The sequence below is a fragment of the Trachurus japonicus genome, chromosome 4 (genome assembly GCF_045865225.1).
Source record: "Trachurus japonicus isolate A0001 chromosome 4, Traja_1.0".
In the NCBI taxonomy this organism is placed as follows: Eukaryota; Metazoa; Chordata; class Actinopteri; order Carangiformes; family Carangidae; genus Trachurus; species Trachurus japonicus.
Window position 1 is genome coordinate 11,948,550 of NC_140910.1, and position 13,888 is coordinate 11,962,437.

The 13,888-nt window shown below is 40.1% G+C and overlaps 1 protein-coding gene across 1 annotated transcript in view; it reads right to left on the reverse strand.

Moving 5' to 3' along the window:
- polrmt (polymerase (RNA) mitochondrial (DNA directed)) overlaps positions 1–13,076 on the reverse strand; it is a 73,198-nt gene extending 60,122 nt beyond the window's left edge. The window contains exons 1-5 of the mRNA XM_085773930.1: positions 12,866–13,076; positions 10,880–10,978; positions 9,707–10,551; positions 6,731–6,864; positions 1,655–1,841 (exon numbers count right to left, since the gene is read on the reverse strand). Of these exons, the coding sequence (XP_085630056.1) occupies positions 1,655–1,841; positions 6,731–6,864; positions 9,707–10,551; positions 10,880–10,978; positions 12,866–13,007 (1,407 nt within the window). The 5' untranslated portion in view covers positions 13,008–13,076. The remainder of the gene's footprint in view (positions 1–1,654; positions 1,842–6,730; positions 6,865–9,706; positions 10,552–10,879; positions 10,979–12,865) is intronic.
- Between the last annotated feature and the right edge of the window lie 812 nt (positions 13,077–13,888).

Sequence of the window (13,888 nt, forward strand, 5' to 3'; positions counted from 1 at the left end):
ACTTATCCGTATTTATAGTCATCCAGTGTCACTTTTATATCATGAATTCTTAAATAACCTCCCTTACCTCAAGATTTTTAACATAATAAAAATGCACCTTACTAACACCCGTGATCTCACCCTTTCAAAGGGAGTGTATATGGTTGATTTAATCCGAAATGAAGTCGCTTCTGTCCCAACATACGCAAAAAAGGGTCTCCAGTGACATTGGTTTAAGATGATTTAAAGCATTAAAACCAGCCCAAGACACTTAAATGTCAGTTAACTCCATTATATCAGCCGTGATGACGTCAATGGAACAGGAGGTCATGTTATTTTCTGTGGCCCCAGCAGAGACCAGTCTGCCAGTAAGCAACTATCCTGAAGATAAGGCATAATCTGGGATAATACTCCTCAATAATGACTTCAAGTTTCTCTGTTCAGTTCAGCACTAATAATGATAAGCCCATTCAAGCTCATCCATCTTTGAATGCTCCAAAAATCGCCAGCTCTGCTTCCTAAGGAGGCTCTGGTCCTTAAATGTATGTAACAAGATGCTGCAAATGTGCTGTTGTTAGAAGAACCGTCATCTATACTCTGGTCTGCTGAGAAGAAAGCACCACAGCCGACGCCAACAGACAAAATATACTTAAATAATAAAATAAATAAATAAATAAATAAATAAATATATATATATATATATATATATATATATATATATATATATAATAAATTAGGCTGGGTCTCTCTTATTTAATCCTAGCTGGTCACATGGCATGGCCAAACTGCTGTGATGCTGGGCAACCCTTCTCACCCCCTTTGCAACATGTTAGCGAAGCTTAAGACCGCCTTTAGCAACAGAAGAATTCTATCCTGGTGTGTAATGAAGTGATACAGGGGGTCATTCTTGCCAGGTGTTATCAGTCTCTACACTTTATCTGCTTCTAATGCATCCACATGCTCTTTGCACATTACAATATTGACTTTACCGGGATATTAACAATCAGCCCTTTATGACTCTATCTTTATTTATAACCAGACCATCAGTTCATCTTTCTGCTTTTTTTCTTTCTTTTTTTTGGTTATGTATGTAGTTTTTATTATTATTATTATTATTAGTTCCTTTTTATTACTTTTATTTTTCCCTTTTATTGTTTTAGTTATGACTTGTATTTGTCAATTGTTCACAGTAACAACGCTAATTTTGATTAATACTTGGAGCTTTAAGTACATAAGTATGTGTATACGTGTGTGCATTTGTTTTTATTATTATTTATGTATTTCTTGTGGTGTGACTTATTTTTGTTTGTTTGTTGTTGTTGTTTTTTTGTTAATGTTGTGGTAGATGTGTGTATATATGTATATATCTTTATATGTTTGTATTTTGTTTGGCTGTCTGCACTGACAGACATATCTTGATTTGCACCTGCTGCTGCTGCTGCTGCTGCAAAAAAAAAAAAGAAGTAATGTCTCTGCATCCCAAACACTGTTTTCATGTATATGTTTACATTTGTGTTCGAATGTATCTGGCTCCTCTGGCAACTTAAATACAGTCCCGGGATTAATAAAGTAATCATTCCAATAGTTGTAAAAAGTTTGTTAAAATAAATTATTTTGTATTTTATATCTTGCAAATCCAGACAATCATGGCTCAGAGTTAGCCTGCCTGTGGTACCTGCGAGTAGAAGTCCTGAACCAGAGATGAAGAACACTGGCTTGTGGTCCGGTTGAGACAGGGCTGGTAGTCGGGTTGGATGACGTGTACGGCCTTCAGCACCATTTCTCTCTCATCTTGTCGAAAAACACAATGGGGGAAAAGATCATCCACAGACAAACCATCCTCCTCCATCTGACTCAGGCACCTGGGTAGAGAGGGACAAACAGTCAGTGGATCAGGTTTTAATACAATGTGTACAATTTTAATACTGTGTCCTCCTCACACTTGGGCATTGACTGCAGGCTAGGTGGTATTTGAAGGGGCATAGGAGCCCATCCCATGTTATTTATTTCTGACAGTAACAGAAGTCTACTAGTATTGGCTTTTAGTTTTGCTGCTGACTTACTGTAACTCATTTTGTTGCAGTGCAAGAGAAGAAAATCAGTTGTTTTACATAAAGTATAGAAATAAACCCCAATTGGATGAATGGAACCCAACGGTCTGTTATATAACAGATGTAGGATGCAGTGATTGACCAATCAGAATGCAGCATTCAATAGAGCCATGTAATAAAGCCATGTAGCAAAGCACATCAACATTGGTTCATTGCCATTAGATTAGGTTAGGAAAACATAATAGAAAATCCTTACAATGGCTTTCATTTGGGTTCTCCATATGTTTTTTCAGGTTTAATGTGAAGAGAGAGACATTTTTCATTTATGTGGGAGATTATAGTTATTATGATGAAACAGCCTTTGGAGTCACAACCTGCTGACCTGCCTGATGATGTGGGGATGAAACTAAGATAATAACTGTCTGTCTGGATCGAATTAATTCAGCTTTCAAAGATGAAAAATGAAAATGTATGTGTCTGTGAGATCACTGTATATGTTTCCCCTCTCTACCCCGATCAACAGTTTCAGAATATCAACTTAAGTATTTGCATTCATCGGCTTATCTGTCAGACTCAAAGTATGAGCTTGATGCAGAGGCAGATGGGCACTGACGACATCAGTGAAATGTTTATTTAAACAGAATCTCCTAGAGATCTCCTAGGGACAGCACAGTCTCCATGACTGGACTGCAGAATGAAGATAATGACAATGTGCAACCAGTCCCAGGAATACAAATGAGAGGTGTAATAACATGATTATTCCATTTCTCAGTTTGATATATGTACGGTAGTGAATTAATATTTTCAGCCAACTGGGTATCTATTCTTCAGCAATTAGTGAAAGCGATAAATATGTTTAAATTATTTCATGATATACTATATAGATATAGATTTATATAATATTACTATCAAGCGGTACATTGATGTATACAAATACACAAATGCAATACCTGGCAATAAAATGTATCAATTATAAATAACACAAACTGCTTTATTGCACAATGACTTAGTTGGATGACTAAATGACACCAAAGTCTTGCATTATATTTATATGACCTATAGTGTACACTATACAAAATCTGAAATGACAGGTACTGTATGTCTACAGGGCAGAAAGCTTGTCAGTGTCATGCATACTTGCGTGCCAACCAGACTGAGGAGCTTGAAGACCCTGCTGGGTTGCACTGCTCTCTAGAGGTTTACTACAGAACTACATGGACTGAGCCAAGAGAGAGAATCGAGGGAAAACCCATTTATCATCGACCACAGAGAACGTGAGCCAGCCTCACCTTGCACACCTTTTCCTCAGGACAATTATAAATAACAGCACGCTAATTACCATCTGGAGGAAACCCTGGCTCAGCAACCTGCACCGGCTTAACCAAATCACAAGTGAGCAGGGCTCAGCACGTGAATGAATGAATAAAACAAAAGAGCCACTGTCATAAAAGACACAAGCCATACACCTTTTGTTTAACGTGACGTTGTGTATGTTTGGAAATATTTCTGAAGCAAGCCAAAGAGGAGGTCAAACTTTTGAGTATTTTCACTCGTGCTCCAGGGTCTCTTGTGATGCAATGTGCAATTTTGGTCTGAATAAATGAGAGAGCCTCCAACAAAGAGAGGATTAGTCGTGGTGCTAGCAGTGTGGTCCAAAGGAACAAAGAGGGCAGAGAGGTTGAACGATGGAGCATAATCAGCCCGGTGACTTCCCTGCTGCACCCCAGAGAGCAAAGAGCTCTGGAGGACACAAGCACTTACAAAGGGAAAACTTAAAGGGATATGTGTGCCTGAGTGTGTGTGTGTGAGGGAGAGAGAGAGAAACAGAGGAGATGGGAACAGATTGGTACAATGAGGGCAAGGAAGCTGCAGGGAAGACTTCAGAGGCGACATATCAGGAAGGTATATGGCAGTTCTGAGACAATACAGTGAAGAAAAGAACCGGCAGAAAACAAACTGAGTGAGGGTGAAAAAGATGATGGAGGAGGAGGGTAAAAAAAAAAGAGACGCTTGGGCAGAGAGTGAGCAGGAGTGCACCACTGCAGAACAACAATGTCAAATGAGCATCAGGTTACAGAGATCAATGGACCAACCAGACACCTACCCTACTGCCCTGCCTGCCACCTGTCCTGCTATTGGACCAGGATGCATAGCATGATGTCACTGAGGTCCAGGAGGAAAGAGCGTGTGTGTGTGTGTGTGTCACAGCACTTAATGTGACTGAGGGTAATGAATGATGAAAATGATGATGATTGATGATTCTTGTGATTTTATGACGGTCATTTATTGTGTGCGGTGTGATTGGAAAATAGCTGTGTCCAAATTCAGAGGCCACCTTCATCACATGACACAACGTCATGAGGAAAAAGTGGAGCCCTGAAGGTCGTGGGTTGAATCTGTGCCACCTTTCCAACAGACAGAGTCTACAAAGACCAAAACTAAAAATGAATTCAGACAGTTTCAGTCAAACTCTCAAAGGATCTTTTTGAGAGTTTTTTGGTCTTTTTTTTTCAAATAGTCAAGAGCGATAAAAACACAGTCCACCTTACCATATAGATTAGAACGGATACTGAATTTTTGAGAGTGGTACGATTTTGGAAATAATAGACTTGATCAAGACCAATACATAGGCTGAGTGGTATTAGCTTCCTGCAGATACTGCACATCTGTATTTGTTGCCCAGAAAGGACCATAAAACAAAAAACACCAAATTTGGTTCGTGGTCATTTCAAAAGTGTCATGACAAACAGACCATCAACCAGAGAGCACTGACAATTTTATTTTCCAACAGTAAAATGTCTTACTTGTGCATCTTGGGCAAAAAGTATACAAGAGATTTATAATCTAGATGGTGAATATAAAAAAAAAGTATTATCATAACAGCTAAATGCAAACTGTAGCTAATGACATATTATACATCAGCCTATAACTTGGACATTTAAGATTTGACAGGATACTTGTTAGTGATCACTGATGGGCAAACTATGTAATGGTGATATATTATTTCAAAATCAGTATAATTTCAATATTGCAATACTTATTCAACAGCTAAAAACAATATACAGTGATAATGTGATTAGTTAAATATCAGCCAAGTCAATTCAGTATGTGGAGTCAGAAGAGACCACCTGAATACAATTACCTGATAATTGTACAATGTAGTCAACTGACATTTATGGATTGTAACAGCCTTAACAAGGACCACCTGAATACATCTGACTGTCTACTTGTGTACTTAAGACCGTATTTTTTCATCTGCCATCAGAAGCTTTTGGAGTAAATCACCTCTGTGAAGGAAGAAACCCCTGAACTAGGAACCAGCATGTAGTTGAATTCAAAGAGGCATACATGAAAGTACATGTTCAGAGCTTTCTCTGTATGAAACAAATTGAACCATGTATCTTGTCATTTTTCCTGATATAACAAGTCCAGACCAATGACAGGCTCCACAGAAGAAAAAAGGAAAATTCGATATGAGCTCTGCCACTGCCTGGGCAGCAGACCAACTGATTGTATTGGCTGCCATCAAACAGGCGCACACACACTGTGACACATGTATGAGTCTATGAGCTTTGCCCAGTGGGGTTAGGTGTGCAGGATGTCCTTTAATAAATCAAGGTGTGAGGCATAGACAGTGACATAACAATGCAATTAATAATACTTAACCGTGATTTGTCAGGGTGACCTAGTTACTGAGAAGACACAACTGGGGTATTTGTTGTCAAGGATGTCGTTGATGAAGGAAAAGGAAAAGTTGACAAACTAGCTAAGTTGCTGCTGTGTTGTGTTATTGTGCAAAATTAAATCAAATACAAATGCACTGCCATATGTTTCCTTCTGTGATGTAGCAATTTAATTAGTCTAACACAACCTGATAAACAATGAGGCAACATTAAGGCGGAACTTCTGAAAGGTACCCACAAAAGCTTCTGCCACGCTGGGTTTCCATGGAAACAATATGAGAAATTAAGGCAAAGCACAGGAAATAAGGTGCAAAGTAAGCTGTCGACTGGAGAGACACAGAACCCTAACTGTCTAATCCAGATAGGATAACCTCGAAATAAAATAATTCCTGTGGAAAACAATCAGCAACCAGCAACGAGAATCAACAAAACAATTTGGCTAAATTTAGCGGGAAAAAACTTTTAATTTTTTAAATTTTAAAAATTGTTAATTAAATCATAAAACCAAATTCAGGAAAAAAAAAAAAAAGTGAAGGGAAAACAACTCGTAACGTTCTGTTATTATCTCATAGCGTGGTGAATGTGCAGGTCACAACTTGTCCATGAGAGCGTTGTGGAGTTGTTGGATTGTGTATTTGATGAGTTTGATGAGGGAAACCAAGAAATCCCATGAGCCACCATAGCGTAGCTCGCGGCTCTGCTCCGCCGTTCTAAAAATAGCTTGCACTGACAATTAAAGGTAACGAACCTACTGCTATGACTATAGGGATTATGGCAATGAGCCAATTTGCCAAAATGTTGAACTATCCCTTTAAAGCTGTTGCAGAAAAAGACATTCACTAGGTTATCATGACATCAGCTGGTCAGTCTGTGTATTACTGCCGTGTCCTCTTTTTTTAAAACTCCTCAGGATCCTTAATGCCTCTATGATACTGAACGTTAAGTTCACAATGTGATGGCAAGCTCACAGCTCTTTGTGATCCTTGTTCATGGTTTGTGTTGCATGTGTGCACATACCTGGTGATGACGTTTGGGGAACAGTTGGAGTTGCGGCCCATACACTCCAGAGCAGCACAGTAGGAGCCCAGATTTGGCTTCAGACCAGCCTCTTCTAACAGAATAAATATACGGCCGATCTGATTTAATGAGCCCTACAGACAGAGAGACACAGAGGGGCCGTTAAACGTAGTCAGCAACTACAGTTTACCACAGGGTCCAGCAGCCATTTCAATTTTCCACTTTTTTAACCTCACAAGTTTTGCAGTTAAAAGGATATATTAGTTATATTTTTCTTGTGTTCAGACAATGAAATCAAGAGTGATGTTACCTGCTTGACAGTTTCGACTGTGACTCCAGTCTTCCTCAGAAGCGTCATCCGACGTGTTACTGACGTGTCATTTATTAGCTGGTCGGTACGGCGGACCTGTCAGAGTCCGCCGAACCGACCACGCCCCCTCCGCCCTGGGTGGTCTCTGGAGCACGGAATCCCAGGTGTGCGAGAGAGTGTACGCCCCCTCGTCCCGATTGATGGTGTCCCTCGCCCGCTTCCTGATCTCTATGGCCTCTTTTATCCAGCGTTTGAACTTGTTTGTTTCTGATGTGATGATTTTGCCTTTGTCCCAATCCATGATGTGGTTATTTCTTCTGCAGTGATCTGTGATTGCTGATTTTAGGTTTTCCTGTTCTGCTTTTTCTTTTTGTGTCCGTGTGTATCGTCCAGCTGTCTCTTTTTCGCATTCTTTTTGGTGTTCTTTTTTCCTTATGTTGAATGACCTCCCTGTTTCTCCGATGTATGTTTTGTTGCATAATTTGCATGGTATTTCATAGATGACGTTGCATTTGTGGTCCGGTGTTATTTTATCCTTTGGGTGAACTAGTAGTTGACGGAGTTTTGTATGTGGTTTGACTGCTGTGTTGATGTGATGTTTCTTCATGATCCGTTGTATTGATTCTGTTATTCCCCGGATGTATGGTATGGTTATGACGTCTTTGGGTTTGTTGTCTATCTTTCTTGTGTGTTTTGTTTTTCCGTCTTTTTTCTTTTTCTGTTTGTCTGTGTGTTTTCCTTTTTTTATGGCCCATCTAGGGTATTGACAGAGTGTGAGTGCGTGTTGAATGTGTTTTTCCTCCTCCTGTCTGTCTATTTCTTCTGTTATGATGGTGGCCCGTTCGTAAAGTGTTCTAACAACTGAGAGTTTGTGTGCTGTGGGATGTTCTGATGTCCAGAGGAGGTACTGGTCAGTATGCGTGGGTTTCCTGTAAACTGTTATCTTAATGCTGCCGTTTTCTCTATGGTGAATGTTCATGTCCAAGAAAGCTATGGTCCGGTTTATTTCTTCTTCGTGTGTGAATTGAATATTGCCGGTGGTGTCCATGGTGTTCAGGTGATCTGTGAGGTCTTGTGTGTGTCCGGTTTTTATTTTCTCCAGGATGTCATCGACGTATCTTTTCCATAATGTTGGTTTATATTGGGCGGGTGCTGTATGTATTGCTTTGGTTTTCAGGTCCTCCATAAAAAAACTGCTCATGATTGCGGATAGTGGGTCTCCCATTGCGAATCCTTCTGTTTGCCTATATATTTTATTTTTGAACTGGAAGTAGGTGGATTTGGCAACAAAGTGATAAAAGATAAATGACACGTCAGTAACACGTCGGATGACGCTTCTGAGGAAGACTGGAGTCACAGTCGAAACTGTCAAGCAGGTAACATCACTCTTGATTTCATTGTCTGAACACAAGAAAAATATAACTAATATATTTGAGTAGACAAAATGAACATAATTAATCTAGTTAAAGGGATAGTTCCATAGACTGTAAAAAGAATGGACGTAGCGTCCGTGACGTCACCCATTGGTTTTGGGGAGTCGTTTTTGTGACTCAAATATGGCGGCCTGGACAGCGCCATGTTGGATTGGCCGGCCGAGAACCCGCCCACTGGCCTCGAAGCAGCTGTCCACGGAGCTGCTCGGACCTGTCACTCAACGTTTCCGCGCCCTGATTGGCTAGAGTTTTAACCTAATAACAGTAAAACTGTAGAGTTAAAAAAAAATTCACCCCCCTCAGAGTGTGTGCGGGGGTAGAAACTATCGATTGAGACGAAAAAACGTTCTGACACCAGGCTTTTAACATGTTTACTGAGGATGTAAAGTCGGCGATTTTAACACGGGGGTCTATGGAGAATGCTCCCTTCTGACACCAGCCCCCAGAGGAATCCGAGGGGATTGCAGTTTTTTGAACGCGGAAGTGAGCTTCACTTCTCAGACCGACAACTGCCCCCTTGGATAGTTCACTCAAAATTGAAATTTCACTCATTATCTACTCACTCTCATGTCGACTAAGGGCTGGGACATGTTTCAGAGTCCTCCGTGGCTTCTCTGAGTTACAGCGGGGCTCCGTGCAGCACTGCATGTCCATATGACGGTTGAAAATGGATACCACTTTTCTTCGTAACAAAAAGACACACCAAAAAACATCCAAATACCTCCAAATCTCGATTTCAGATCGCGATTTGCTGGCGCAAATCTCGCGAAATTTGGACGGACCAGGAAGAGGAGCTTCCGCTACAAAACAAGCTTGAAATATAGACTTCTTTGATTTTTTTCGGAACAATTTCGCATTTCGGGGCTTCAATACAAGACGGACATTACATACAAGCAGCATGGAGGTATTTGGATGTTTTTTGGTGTGTCTTTTTGTTACGAAGAAAAGTGGTATCCATTTGCAACCGTTATATGGACATGCACTGCTACGCCGAGACCCCCTGTAACTCAGAGAAGCCATGGAGGACTCTGAAACTTCTCCCAGCCCTTAGTCCACATGAGGGTGAGTAGATAATGAGTGCAATTTGAATTTTGGGTGAACTATCCTTTTAAAAGACGGCATACAGGTTATTATTTTGAACAATCAGTCAAGACTGAAAATTTTATTGTCTAAATGTATAACAAGCCAAATTCAACTGTACAAGGGGATCCATTTACAAACACCTGAACTCACCTTCTTGGCCCACACCCTCATCATGATGTTGTAGACATTTGTGTTGAGGTGTTTACGTCGACTCATCATTCTGTGCTGACTGAGCAGGAAACAGTGAGCCCTGTCAGTGTCCCCTGTAAACACACAGGCCTCCAGGTAGGAGCTGATCCTCAGCTGAATGTCCCCACATGCTGTTTCCTCTGTGATTGGCTGTAGGTGCTCTGGGTTACTAGAGGAGGTCCAGTGGCTGACCTGCTGACTGAGCCTCTTCTCCACTTCTTCTATCTCAGCCAGCTCCTTCGCTCTGTCCTCAGCATTGCTGTGTGTCTGCTTTTGTCTAGATTCCTTCCACTTCATTTTAGAGACTTTGTGCGGCGTGGCTGCTGCAGCGGTAGCAGCAGTGGAAGTAGCTGTTGAAGAAACTGCTGCATGAATTTCTTCAGATAATTTCATGGTTCGTCTGCTCGTCTTACTCACAGGTACAGTCTTTTTAGCTTGGGAAGATATGATTTTCTTTGATGTGCCTGGGAGCATCTGTATGCTGCTTTTGACACCTTTAGCTTTGGCTACTGGTTTTTCCTTGACATTTTTCGAAAGTTTCTGCTGGAGACGCTGCTGTTTTTTAAGTTTTGTTTTCTTCTCCTCTGTCAATTTTTCAATCCATCGACTGGGCTGAGATTTAGAGGCTCCTTTAGAAACAGTCTGTCCAGATTTAGGAATGTCAGTTTTCTCCTGAGGCATGCCTTTAAAACCCCTTCCAGATGATACCCCTCTTCCAGCCGAAGGGGCTTTAACAAATTGCACTTTAGCATGTTGGACGTCTAGAACAATGTCGGTCTGGAGTTGCTGGATCCGGGCCTCGAGCACTTAGAAGACAAAACAATAAAGTCATGTGAAATTTACTGACCAGACTTTTTTGGAGTAATACACTGAAAAAAAGACAGCACTTCAAATGCTGGTGACACAAAACTCTGGGATATTTAGTAATAAATAACATACTTAAGGAACATCAAAGTCAATATTTCATCATTCTCAAGCATTTATCATAACTTGAGGCTTTTCAGGACCTATAGGTCTGCCAGCATATCTAACATGAGTCTATAATTCATGACACGCTGTTTGGTGTGGTGTTGTATTGGGAGTTAAACATGTGGTGGCATGACCTCCTGCTGCACTCTGCAACAACATACATACCGTCTAACAGCTGAGACTGTTCCAGTACACGTTTCTTTGGATCTTCTCTCTTTGGGATTATGGATGAAACATTTCTTCTTTGAAGCTGGAGAGGTGTCACTGAAAAAAAACAAAAAAAAAACACCACAGTTCTTCAGTTCTCCAGGTGTTACACTGAGCCGCAGTAATGGAAGAAGAGTAAAAAAACACCATGAATGTTTGAATTAAAATGAAGCTGTAATAGCTATTGTATGATGTATTTATATAGTGTGATAAACAGAGGTTTTGATCTGATCCTCTGGAATCAAAGTACATGATTTTAACAAAAAAACGTAATGTTGACTTAAATAACTTTACCCTGGGCACAGAGGATGGGACACCCTTGGAAAGGGTTTCTTGTTATAAGTATTTGGGTATATGGCTGGATGATAAATTGTCTTTTAAATTACATGTTACAGAACATTTAAAAAAGCTGAAGCCTCTATTGGCATTCTTTTATAGAAATAAATCCTGTCTTCCTCAGCACTGTAGAAGACAGATAGTGCATGCTACATTTTTATCCGTTTTAGATTACGGTGACATTATTTACATGCATGCTTCTCCCTCTGTTCTTAAACCACTAGATACAATTTATCATTCGGCTATTAGATTTGTTACGGGCGATGGGTTCATGACCCATCATTGTCATCTTTATCATAATGTGGGTTGGACTTCGCTAGCCCTAAGAAGGGAGCAACACTGTATATTGTTTATTTATAAGGCACTGCTAAAAAAAACTTCCACTGTACCTATCTAGCCTACTGAGCTTCAGATCTTTTAAATATCCCACTCGTACACAAAACCCACTGGCTCTTAATATCCCAGCTGTTAAAACGTAGGTTTTGTTTATTTTGCTCCTTTTAAATGGAATAATTTACTGTCTCAGCTTCAGTTGGATACACTGATTCCTTTTAATCATTTTAAAAACATTCTTGTTGATCTTATGAATTCTGAATGTACATGTGCTTCTTGAATTCACTATGTGCTACTGTTGAATGTATATAGCCTATTATGGATATGTATTGTAATGTGTTTGATTTGTATTGATTTGTATTGTGCTGTAATCAGGGCGCCATTGGAAATGAGAGCTTGCTCTCAATTGGCCCGGGCCCTGAATAAATAAAGGTGATGAAAATTAAGGCGGTGCAGGCTGGGAGTTCAGTGTAAGTTGGTGATTTATCCTGGTAAGAAGTGAACCACCATCTTGGGACTGACACACGAGTTAAACCTGTAACTTTAAATCATATTTGCAGTTTTGGTACAGTACAGTTTTTTCTCTATCTATTCTTTTTTAGTATTTTATTCATAACGTATGTACATAGTTTCATATGCATGTAGCCTATATAGTGTAGGCTATAGCCTATTCTTTCTTACTTTTCTGTGTTATATTGCTCTTCTATGCCCTTATGTCTGCGCTACTGGTTACTTGAAGTTCCTTTGGGATCAACAAAGTATCTCTAAGTCTAAGGTCTCAGATATAGCCTACAACCATAGACTGCCTACAACCTGACCTTCAGCCTCTCTGAGCGAAAATGACGCTGCCATGGTCAACTAATGACAGAGCTGAATGATGTTAGGATGGGTCTATGGTTTCCTCAGGGGCCATCAGTCATGTGAGTGACAGAAAGTCATTACATTGTTACATTTTAAACCTTGAAAAATATGTTTCTGAAGTTGACTCGTCGTCTGTTGGTAAATTTACATAGGCTACTAACCTGCATCCTCTGGACTGGCTCAATAACAAACTCTAGTCGAGCTTAAGACGAGCTTACCCTTAGGCTACTATTAAATACTAAGGGTAACGTTAAGCTCGTATTTGTTGACGCAGAAACCCCAGACTTAAATTAGCACGTCCGTACATTAACAGTTAACATGCTGACATCAAACCAACTTGTCCATCACGCTGCAGCCGGGACACCGGGCTCACAGGTTGAGTCTCAGTCAGTGACAGAGTCTCCTTCATCTCACCTGATAACCGTCTGACTGCGCTGTTTCCTGTGGACACACACAGCCGGCAGCAGTCCGCTAAACACACGCGAACTGCGCTCTTCTCAAATAAACTGCGACGACGCAGACATTTGGCAAAGGCACAAACTCTAAGGAATGACATGTTGACATGTAATAACCGCGTTACTTCTCAGCACTAGGCCGCCATCTTAAATAAGACCAAGCTAATCGCGACGAGAGGTCATCGCTGATTGCAAGTAGAAGTAGAAGATCGCAGATAAATGGATTGGGACGTCTGAGCGCTTCGCTCTCTTTTACACCTTGCAAATGTTGATTTGACTCGATTCATGACATAACTAGAGTTATTAAAGGGTAAGCAGTAATTACACGGTATCAGGTTTTAGTTATTTCCCAGATTATGTACCATGTATTAATCTTGTTTTCTTGTTTCAGTATCTTTGGCAGTATAGGGAGAAAATATTTCTCACTCTTTATAACTGCACGTTTTGTCTTTTATTTTGTACCTTTTCAGTTTTTTTTAAGTGAAACATTCATTCACATCACTGAAATAATAAGTAAATAGTGAATTAGGTTTGGCCTACAGGTGGCAGTCTCACCACTGTTAACCAAGTAGCCTACAAGTGGAGGTCAAACAGGAGGCCAAGGTGAAAATAAAGTCTTTTGTTTTACATTTTTGAAATTAGTGCTCAAATGTATGTAAATTAATGTACACATCATATAAAAACATTTCTCAAAGCTTAGATGTCGGCTCTTACAAATATAAAGTCAATGGTAGCCTACTCTATATAGTTAAGTTTAGAAAGGAAATGAACACGGTTATAATAATTTTGCATAAATATCTTCCGAACCCGATGAATGATAATGTAAATGAAAAGTGACATTCACAGTGTTTCTGAGATCTTTGGAAGCACTGTCACCTAAACACACTACAACATTCTTGAAGGTTACGTGTATGTCGTCTGAGGACTAACAGCAATTACAGACATTGTAGCAATTATTTGTCTTTTTAAATTTCTCATTACT